Source organism: Centrocercus urophasianus, unplaced genomic scaffold (genome assembly GCF_019232065.1).
Source record: "Centrocercus urophasianus isolate 14NV4802_14NV808 unplaced genomic scaffold, USGS_Curo_1.0 seq_13, whole genome shotgun sequence".
NCBI lineage: Eukaryota > Metazoa > Chordata > Aves > Galliformes > Phasianidae > Centrocercus > Centrocercus urophasianus.
Window position 1 is genome coordinate 10,545,824 of NW_024884475.1, and position 11,882 is coordinate 10,557,705.

General features: G+C 38.3%; 1 protein-coding gene across 4 annotated transcripts in view; it reads right to left on the reverse strand.

The window, feature by feature from the left end:
* Positions 1-11,882, reverse strand: part of TBC1D14 (TBC1 domain family member 14) — a 65,327-nt gene that overhangs the window by 34,078 nt on the left and 19,367 nt on the right. For 3 of the 4 annotated variants that reach the window (XM_042811498.1, XM_042811497.1, XM_042811499.1), the window contains exon 3: positions 11,722-11,842. The exons of the other annotated variant lie outside the window; for it this stretch is intronic. In XM_042811498.1, the coding sequence (XP_042667432.1) occupies positions 11,722-11,842 (121 nt within the window). The remainder of the gene's footprint in view (positions 1-11,721; positions 11,843-11,882) is intronic. 4 annotated transcript variants of the gene reach the window in all.

Consider the following 11,882-nt stretch of genomic DNA (forward strand, 5'->3'; position numbering starts at 1 on the left):
AACCCTCATAGAAGCTACACTGCAGACCTGTTCTCTTTCCATTGGACCATGTTAGCCATTTTTACAAATACTAACTTCACTGGCATTGTATTTTGAGGAACATTGAGTTAAAGAAAATTTAAAATCCAAGTCTATATACAGTCAATTTAGGTCTCCCAAGAAAGAGTGAGTTTGCTCTTAAGAGCCTCTCATGCAATATGCTACATATCAGATGGCTTTTGCCCTTGGGGTTCATGTTTCATTTCTGCTATATCTGAATTATGTAAGTGCTTTTTTGAATCATAGTTACATGCTTAAAAGGAAAAAAAAAAAAAAAAAAAAGGAAGGAAGGAAAAGATCCAGACCACTCCCCTATATTTGAAGGACTATTTAAAAAAGACAAAACACACCTATGCACTACGTGGTTTAATAACAGCTCTTCATTGTTGTCTGGCATCTGTAGCCAGATTGTGAAGCTAACTCTTGTAAGTGACTCCAGTATGAGTCACTGTAACCAAAAGAACTCGTACTACTTCAGAACACTGAAAAGGATGTAATTTAATCTGCATATACAAACGTGCAGTTTCCCTATATACTGATACCATCTGATACACTGCAGTATCAACCGAGCGGAAACATCTGCTAGAACAGCTTCCAGCAGGGCAAGCATCAAACAAGTGCCTGAACAAGAGAATACATGCTAAATGGTTATTTGATTATTTTTTTAATGAAGAGCTACAAAATAAAACACCATCAATGCCTCCTCTCAGTATGTACCTGAAATGTTACTGCTAGGGATTGGGAGTACACTGGATACAGAGCTTAAAAAATAAAAATAATAAACAACCTGTCCACTCACTCATCTCTCCAATTCAACTTACTGTAAAGCCACAGCACCGCGCCCTTCCAAAGCAACTTTCAACAACGTTTTCTTCTGAGATTTCACATTAGTGCTGAAGTGTTGGTGCTGCAGAAGAAAACTTATCTTTCTTATCTCGTTTTGAATTACATGCTCTTCAGTCCGGCCCCTAGCAAGAACTGTTCCCTCATTCTGAGCAAGACATGGAAAAAAAGAAAGTATTCTTAAGTCACATCAGCTAAAAGGTGACAGTGAAATGGCCAAAGCACCAGGTCAACTTTAGGATATAGAAAAGGAGTCACAGGAATTTGATATTTTATCTTTCAAGTTCTCTATTCAGTTGCAAATAAGACCTCAAATACTTCCACTTTTCAAGACAACATAAAAATGAGCCAGGAATGCATACAAACACATAAAATCACAATATTATTATCATGTTGAGACACTCAGGTGAGCATAAATCAGCTCTTCTTTTGAAGTTTGCAAGCAGCTGTCTGTGTAGGTAAGTATGTGCAGGCTTGTGTTTCTGTGTATGCTCTCAGCACGTGCACCAAATCGGCATGAGAAAAGGCACCTTGCTTGAAGCATATTCCACTTTCACCTCCCTTTTTAAATCCTCTCACTGATTTCTACACTGCCACCTCACCAAGATTTGTGCATTTCTAACGATCTCTCACTTTTTCAAGTTTATACTTGTCTGCCCTTTGAAATGATAGAAAAGCAAGGCAATAAGTCTACTACTGCTCTAAAACTTCTTCAGGTCATTTTCAACATCTGTGTTCATTGGTCTGATCCCTAAAATTGCCCTTTAAGCAGTTATTGGTGACAGTTTCTTACATGCTTGATGCAAGTTTCTTTTTCACATCATCTTTCACTGCCTGGAAGACTTCTGTATATTCTGTATGTATATATATATACATATATATATTTTTTTTTTTAAAAAAAAAAAAAAACAAAAAGCTATATCAACATATAAATTTTTGTGAATATCATCTTTGTAACTTAAAGATTTGGTTTTGATGAGAAGAGATTGTGACTTTTTAAAAATCATTCACTAGTATAAATAAAGCACATAAAGGAAGGTAACATAGCTGCATAGTCTAGCTTAAATTGGTGGCTATTTCCAAGCTCCAGCATTCATGACACTATTTGCACTGACTTGCTAGAGAGACAGCTTCACAACGCAGTAAAAAAAAATTACTACCTAAAAATGTGTAATAGAATCATGTGGATAAATAAGGTCAAGTATCCAGAAAAGAGAGGGGGAGAATGAGACTACAAAGCTTGAAATATTCTCCTAAATTTTCTTCACAAAGACACCTAAGAAAAGTACCAGTTTGGTGTGGTGGTTTTGTTTTTCTACATTCGTACATCTGTACCCTCCAGGTTTCCAAGAACACACACAGGAATTCCTTTCACTCCGCAAAGCCAAAGAACATCAGCTTTGTTTGTTATTGCTAGTGAGCATGGAAAGAGTTGGCCTTTCACAACCCTCATTCTTTTCCCCCCACCCCCATTCTTTAATTTAAGATGAAGCTTGAAATGTATGAACTGGAGAAGAAACAAAGAGAACCTCTGGATTAGGTTTCTTGGGAGCTCAGTTCTGTTTAATAAAAAAATAACATACTGAAGTCTAGCAAAGCCTTCTCAATTAGTTTCACATTCTAGCAATACAAGTTCCAGTCTCCTGTTAAGATATTTGTTTATAATACTCAGAGGCTAACATATCTGCTTTCAAGGACTTATCTCCAGCTTCAATATGCAGTCATGTTTCGCCAGGTGTTTCTCTGATGCAGCATTCAGAAGTACACACCAGTATTTCTACACCCTTTCTCTACATAATTCTATTTTCACTCCGAGGTTACTACATAGAAAAAAAAGACAAACAACTTCCTGGCTACAAGAAGATGCCGGTGTTCAAGCACTATGAGACACTCTGAGACACTATGAGACAAATGCCAGCTATGTGCTGGATTCTTATTTAACAATAAATGAGAATGAGCTTCCACATATATACCAGGTCTTCTGAAAAGCTGTTCTCCCTGGCCTTGAACTTGTGAGGGTAAGAGGAGCTATCAATGTACTTCACCTATGTACTTCACAAGCATTTTCCTATGCTTTGTGGCCTCCCGCACTTAAAACTAATGTTGCATTCTGTGAGCGTACATTCCACCTAACGTTAAGTATCAGAGTAGGCTACAAAAGAACTATTTCAATTAAGACAAACTTCATGATTCCATTAGACAATTTTAAACTTACCAATTTCCCCTAAAACTCAGCACTGGCATTAAAATGGACATTTTAATAAAGAATTCAAATTGACATTTTAACAGCCATAACCAACAAAGCTTACACCATTACCCACCCAGTATCTTTATTCCAGGAAGCCAAACACTTATCCTCAAACATCATGTTAGATTTATTTTAGATCCCTCAAGCCTCCAAGTGCTGTGACTAAGATAGTACATGAGGAATTTCTGAGTGCTGAAACTAAAACAAAGCCTTAAAACTAAAGAGGAGGGAAAAAAAAAGAAAATCTACCAAACCTTATTTCCTTTCAATAAAACACTTTTTAGTTTGCTGTAACTGATACTCAAAGCCTGTTATTTTCTATTAGCTTCTTGCTCCTAATATGTACTTCCATAACACAAGGAAGGAGGTTCCAGGAGCATTAAAAAGAAGCACTGAGGCAGCTGGACAGTTTGCTAGATTATGATACCTGGGTGGGTCATATTACATCCTTTTATTATTAAAATACTCAGGAACAATCCTTCTGCTGTAGGATTAAATTACCCTTTCATTTACTATGGATGAAGCTATTACCCTTACTTTATCAGTTTAAATATAATATTAGATTTGTTTGAGGCAGGTAATTTTCAAGTCAGGACAATAGCAACACTGTACAGTAACACAGCCCACTGGAACAGCAGAACAATCTCTTCAGTACATTCCTCTAGGTTCCTTGTCCAAAAAAATATCTTAGGTTTTCTAAGTGACAAAACCGGTACCTCTTGTTTATTTAATTTCACATAATGCCACAAAAACAAATAAATCAATAAAATAAAAATGTTTTGAGTTGGATTAGAAAGAAAGGAAAACATCAGTGCATTAAGGCAGCTTGCAAGTTTTGCAGGTATAATTCTCAAGTGGAAAATTTGGATTTACACTTTTATTTCTAAAGACAGCAACAAGAGTATGCACAGAATCATATAAGGGATCAGGCTGGAAGGGGCCTCAAAAGTCATCTAGCTCCAACCTCCCAGACAGCTAACAGAAATTAGCTTCAAATCAATGAGGCAGCACTGCAGCTGTGCTTTCTTCTTTTTAAGGAATGAACTCAGCCACACCACAACAGATCTAAATCTTGCCTTCCAGGGTGACATGCAGAAATGAGCCCAGAGGAAGACAAGACAGGAAATGACTCACTTACACCCCCCGACTTGTACTGTGCAACAGAAAAAATATACTAGACAGTTCATAGCTTAGAACACTTCACAGTGTGAATAAAAAGCTAACAGCATCCTCTGCACCTTTAGCAGCTTTAGCCATCAGTCACAACGATGCATCCAGTGATCCATGTGTAGACAACCTCTATGAGCAGTTACCCAAAGCAGCAGATCAAGCTCCTGCAGAAATTGGTTTGAACCATCCACTTCCTGTTCAGAAGGCTCTGAACGAACCATCTGAGCACAGAGAAAATGGGTAAGATAAGCATTTAGAAAAGCCATGTATTTTTAGACAACTGTCACCCATCAGCAGAGGCCAAGAGGAAGCGGGACATGCGGTGGCAGTCCTGCACGTGGCACACAGCACACATCTGGAATGCTCCTGCACCTGGAGCTGCACAGAACTTCCACGCAGCACAAGTCAGTGCTCTCAGCACACTTCTTTTTTTTTCCTAGTGCCTGGATAAAATACACTGCCCTCAGCACCAGCTCTCGTCACTGTCTGGCTAAGGCACAACTTGGAGTAATTTCTTCCAGTAACTCCTGCAAAGTGCTGTTATTACTTAATACTACTTAAATATTACTTAACAGATCAAAGCCAGAAAACTGATTTTGAGAAAAGTGACTTCATAAATCAGTTTAAAAAAGTAAAATTGAGATTAACTTGAATGGTACCTCACCCACATCAGCTTATACAAGTTTTTCTTCCAGTGCTGTTAGGAGCTTAACAACTCACTCCACAAAAAAGAGCATCACCTACACCCCAAGCACTCCACAGTCTGTTTCAAGAGCTCACTTGCACTTCATCTTACCCTGCCCAGTGATCTGCTTAAGTGTAACTGATTTTGATTAACAGGAAGATTGATTCCTCTTGCAGTCACAACTCGATTATAGGAAACCACAGCTGGTAAATCCTGCTGATTTGTTTTGTTTTGGTACACTCCTAAAAGAAACTCCATTATGTCTCCAACTGAATATATCCCAGTCAGAAAATTGTGCTACTGGCACCAAAAAAGAACAGATTTATAATCTTTTTTTTTCCTCTCAGAAACAAAAATAATAAATACACAAACAACTGAAAAAAACTGAACAGTTTGGGTATGGAATACAGTGCTGCCAGACCACGGAATAGAAACAGTGCTGTATTAACGTGATCATCATGGCCAAGCAAGCTGCCTCAAATGACTCTTGGAGCTATAAGGACAAAATAAATGAGATGTATGGAGCAGGCTGCCTGCAAAGCTCCAGTGCTGCCACTCTGCTTACTGCACAGCTGCAGTCTGCTCCCAGAGCCCTGCACTGACAAACTTGTTCTCCACAGTTACACATAAACCACTGTAGTTTTCCATTACATCTGAGGCAGGCACACTGTTTCCATCAGTGCTGGCCTCACTTACTCCTCAGAAGTTTTGAACCCTTACCCATACGGGGAAAGAAAAAGAGTCTCCTCTTCCCACGAAAGAGCTTCCAAAATAGAAACCCTTCTAAGTTTGGAAAGATGACAATATCGAAGTTAAAAAGTATAGCTACTTCTTATACTTGTGGAACTTCCATTAAAACCTCAAACATGGAATGCTTCTGGGCAGCAAATGAGTTCATAAAATATTTAAATGTGAATGCACGAGTAAAGACTGTTTACTTGAAAGGCTTCATATCCTGGATTTTACTGGTGCTGATACTCAAAATACCAAAATTCCATTGAGCTCTTAGTGGAATTTCCATGGTTAAAATTAAATTGAACTGTTTACACAGGGGCACAGAAAGTTTGGAGAGGGAAATATTATGCACTGATTACAAAATGGATTTTCATATTACACAATGAGATACACGCTACACTTCATTTATACTGCTCTGTTGAGTAAGACAGCTGCAACGTCTTCAGCTGAGGACACAGCTACAAAGTCGCTTTCCTGAAGACTGACCACATGCAGAGACAACATGTGTGGAGATTGAACAATCTCCTTTTTAAGAGTTTGTTAGTGAATCTCTCGACAAAGAAAACTACTTAAAAAAAAAAAAAAAAAAGAAAAAAAAAAAAAAAGCAAACATACAATATTAACATCTCTTCATTTCACCAGCTCTGAAAAGAAGCTCCAGAAGAAAGAAAGCACTCCGGAAAGAAGTAATGGCCACACAGTTCAGCCCTGTAGTCTACTCAGAAGGGAAGATAATTTTACTTCTTTTATTATTCACAGTGAAGAACTGTCATCTGACTTCCAGTGCATTTTGACACAGCAATTACAAAAGCAACAGGCTTAACCAGTTCTGCTCAAGCAGGATTCCGAAAGAGAATAGATACAAAAAATTAATTATGTAAACCTCCGTTGTAAATGCACTTAGAATTTCACCGATGAGATTACTCATTCTTGCACCTTTTAAGCTTTAAAATACTTTCTTGGATAAAATCTATACAAAAGTTCACAGTGGTGATAAAAGCAACCCAAGCTTGGCCTATGACAATGCTGTTTCAAAACAGTAACATTCACATTTATAGTCAGCCTTCACAAGTAGGCCAAACACCAACTTAAGTGGAGCGATTTTAATTCCCACATCATCAAAATGGAGCACAGCCCCATGTCTTCCATTCAGTAGTCAAATAAATGAGTGCATTCACAGGAGAATTTGTAAGACTTGAGAAGAAGCTTACGTGCACAAAATCTGTTTGATCGTTGTTTTGGTCAAAGTCAGAGGAAAACAAAAGGCTGCTTCTTACAAACAGTTCCTAGATCAGTTGTGTACGTTCAGCCACCTTCAGCTGAAGTACTAACAACATTCAGGTTGTGCACTGCAACTTGAGAGTATGGCATTTTCATTATTTATTTACTTCAAAAGTGGAAGGCAGTGAGAGCTGGTAGATCTAGAAATGATGTTTAAGTACCTCACAGTTCAATTATTCTTTCTTTTTCCCCTGTACTTTACATATACACAACCCTTACAACTTCTTTCTTACACATTTCTTTCAAACCCACATGAAATTACTATGGCTAAAGGATGAGAACAATGTGCAGTAAGAATGGTTGTAAAGGCTGTTGTTCCCTTTAAACAAGTCTAAAAACTGTATGCACAAACACAATCCCTACCTTTTAAAAGAACACCTAAGTTTGCAGTTAACTTTGTTCATCTCATTCTGGGAAAAGAAAAAAAAAAAAAAATCATCCTTCATCCATATAAAGAAGTTATCAAAAGATGGAACCACCAACGAAGTCACGAGGTTCTAATTAGCTGACCTGGCACAAAGGATTCCTTTGATGTCTGTCCAGAAGCAAAAGAAGCTGACTTGAGAAACTGCAGCCCGATGACTCAGTTACCACAGGTCCTGCACACAAAGAGCTTCCTACCAAGCAAGTAGGATCAGATTGATCTCCCTAGATATGCTGAACCAGAGGACTGATAACCATAGTTACTACTACAGTTAGTGATTCTGTGGCATCTTAGATAATCCAGAGGACTTTCAATAGTCTCAACAAGTTACACACCACTTAGTTTTCTTTTTTGTGTTTGTTGGCTTTTTTTTTGTGGGTGGTTTTAGTTTTGTTTTGGTTTTGTTTTGTTTGTTTTTGTTTGGTTGTTTTTCTTTTTTTTCTTTTTTTCCCATCAAATGGGAAATCAAGTTAAAAAAAATTAAAAAAAAAAAAACATAATGAAAATTTTTTCATCTTTCCTGTATACTACCTTTAACTCAGACCAACATTTTGCAAACAGGAACACTACTCTCTGTAGCCATACAGACTGAGTCCTAAGCCTATGGGCTTCTGAGTACTTCACAACGTAGACAACAACACTGAACAAACAATTTCAAGGACAAGGACTCCATGGTATAAATATGTTTTGTTTGTTTTTTTTTTCCTTGAAAAGAATCAGAAAGTCAAGTCTGAGCAGCCAAAGACTGGAATGGCTTTTACTTAACAAACAAGTATTTCAGGTACTCAGTTAATGTCCAGACCAGCACAGGAGAGAACTGGAACAGCAAGAACAGGGTCAGGCTGGAGAGGAAGGCACATTCTTCCCTTCCACCCTTTCCCAAACTTGAGGAATCTCGAGTTACAGAACCTCAGAATCCTGTCAGTTTTCTGCCACTAGTAAATTGGCATGAGACCCTTTAACAGAGCACTGAGCATCTCTCCAGTATAAATCCAGATGAATACCCAAGAGGCAAAGCAACGAGAAGCTGGCTACAAGTGCATGCCAACACACCGTTCTTCTGTACATCATCTCAGCAGTGCTTTAAGAAGCAAGTCTGCCAGAGCACTGAGAATGAAATCAGGTAATCCTGCACGCACAGAAGTCAGACAGAATAAGGTTTATCATGAGCAGAAAGCCATACCAATGTTAACTTGAGGCCACGACCGCATTAGCAACATCTGTTTCACATCAAGTTTGTATACGTCCAATTATGTCACACAATCAGAAACTCTGTGTCATAGAGTGACAGAAAATTGTAGCTACAAATCACTACGTTAGCTCAAGAGATCAACAGACTACAGACCTCAACCATTTTGATTTCCCATAATGCCAGAAACACTGGTACTCCCTTTCCTCCCTCCTGTTTGGTTTTATCCGAAACTTGTGTATTGGAACGTACAAACCAGCTCACATTAAAAGAATACTTAAGTTTTGTCCCTACTGCCTAGGTGGTACTTTGCACATGGGCTGAGTATTCTACATGCATCACTCAATATGCAGAACTGACATGATTCAATGAAAAACTACTCTTACCTTCCATGGCTCAGGGCATTACAACTCCCAGCACAGCACTAATGACAGGTTTGTTTAAGAATCTTCCACAACGTTTCCCACAACAGCACTCTGCATACATGGGCAACATGGTTGCCACAAAATAAAGGTGATGAAGATACTTAGTGTTAAGCTCCAACACACAGCGAAATGGACTGGATTCTCAGACACCCAGCATTTACAGAGAATTTCACATGCTGTAACTCCTCCCATTCCACTGAGCTTCAAGAAAGGCACCAGCACTTCCAGAGGAAAAAGAAATAAGTCCAATTTCAAGTAAAGCAAACAAAGTGCAGACAATTAGCACCCACCGGTAAAAATATTGTCTTGGCACCTGTAAAAATACAGTCTTGGCACCTTGTTTCCTACCCCACAGAAAAAAAGTGCAGACACCACAATCTTTTACTAGGACACCAACTGTTTACCTTGATCACAGTCACCTTCTTCCCTTAATTCTCCATTCCATCACATTTATCCAAATACTTCAGTATAGGTGATTGAAAGATCTACTCTTCCAGCCTTTGAAATAAAATACATGGCTCAAGGCAGAAACAGAGACAAAAGCATCTGTTCTTCTGGCCTAGTACCCTTCTATTCACAAAGGAGAAAGAATGGCTGTAGGCCAGCAGGCATTTCTCCAATGGCCTTTCTGTCACCTCCCACCTTTACACATCGTCATGTTCTTTGGGCACAATTCACGCTGCCAAAAACATGCCTGCAAGTGGGCTAAAACCTCTGCAACGAGGGCGCTACTTTGACACATCAAATAAATCTGCCAGGTAACCTACACTGTGTTGTGCTTTTGGGTGCTGGTGAGGCTGGATCAATTACAGCAGTACCCAAATCTCAGAAGTTGAACGTTTCAAGAATAGCTTCAGGAAAGCTGTAAGTAAATCAGGAAAGGTGAGTTACTGTCATCCAAGGGACAATTCTTTCAGTACTGCAGTCTTGCCAGAAACTCACTAATGGTTGTTTGCCATATCATGCACGTCTTTAACAGCTTTAAAAAACAAAACAAAACAACAACAAAAAACAACCACATTTAACATAACCAAAACTGTTTTCGGTACTCCTAGAATACTGCAATGTAAGATAGTTTGGAGCTACTGGAAAAATCATTTACTCAGTATTCAAAGAAAAGGTGATTACCACAATTAATGCATGGTTAGGTGTCAGAGTGCTGCAGTTATCATCTGAGTCCAAATGTGTTGTCAGAAATGTCTGGTGAATACATGAAAACTGGACTGCAGACAAGCTGTAGATGAGGTCACAATGGCTGATCATAGCCATGACTTCAAAAAGGTGCTACAGCTTCACCTGAACAGCCTAACTACAGGTAACAAGAGTCACTTCAGACACTGCAATTCCAGAACACTTCACCCTGAATAAAGCAGCAGAGTCCTTCAAAGAAATACTCTCACTTCACATGCAGCAGCTGATTGTGAAGTTCTAGCTCTGCAATCTCTTTCTATATACACCTTTTTATCCCCAAGGTGGTCTGAACAAGGAAGTGAGAACATGAAGCTTCCAATACTGAAATACAAAAACCTCAAGCATCAGCCAATATGCAATGCAAAAATCCCAGAACAAATGAGAAAGATAGGAATAAGGTATTTCTTCTTCTTGAAGAGCAAACACCTCAGGAATTATCAGCCACACAGATGAATTTCAGCCAATTTTTCCTAACTAGCAAGGCATCATTAGCTATGCAGATAGACTCATCTGTTGTCAAACCAATCCTCATATATGTTGTTCATTTTAAGAAATGCTAGAACACCACAGCTTAGATGTGATACACAAAAGAGAATTTTACTACTTTTCATTCCCTCATGACAAGCTAGGGATGACCTGAAAGGCTGTCTTTTTCTTTTTCTCTCTTTTTTTTTGTTTGTTTGTTTTTACAACCTCTTCACTTCCCACCACAATTCTATATCCAAAACCAGCTACCTAAAATTTGACAAATCACAGACTTAAAAAGCTTACTACATAGAGGTTTGTGAAGCTTTGACAGATTTTTCTGTTCAGGGAACCACTTCAGTAAACAATTTCAATACACATTCCCCTCTGAACTATCCTGGGCTAGGAATGAAAGAAAAATTACATTTCATCTGCCTATCCTGAATGGCATTATATTTTTCCAACATTTCCAGTCAGTAACTGAATTTTCAGCAAGGCCCATACACAGAGAATTTCAACCCCCAATAGCAAGCACTTGAGAAAACAAGGAATGGGTGAAACCAGAATTCCAGTGGGACTTTCAGGTACTCCACCACGTTGACGGTACCCCAAGTTCATACATTTTTAATTGCTTTTTAAGCACAAATAACCCAAGGCCCCAAAAGAATGCAGTTTCCCCTCAAACGCCAGTGAAAGCTGGAAAATGCCAATGAAAACTGAAAGTTCCTCCAAATACCTACTGAGTTTGATTAAAAGAAAAAAAAAACACCAAAATGCATTCTTGTACTTCAAATGCTCTCATTATATGCTTCATACCAAAATGATTATTATTTTCATAGAATACTCAATTTTGTAACAATGTAAAACACACTCTTCTGAATTACATTCTGTTACCATCTCCAATATTGCACAAGAAATTGGGTGCAACTCCTCATACAAACAGGTTTCACAGTCATGTACACAGACCCTAAACTGAACTGGATTCTACACTCACTGCTACTCCTAATACAGAGTTAAAGCAAATACCTTTTGTATTTTTTTTGCATCTTTCTGTGAGTTTTCTCTGAGGGGTACTTTTCCAAACAACTTCCAGCCCACATCATTTTGTTTTTCAAATCTTGCATTTTGCCTCCTGGTAAACAAATTCCTACAAAAAAAAAAAAAAAAAAAAAAAAAAAAAAAAAAAA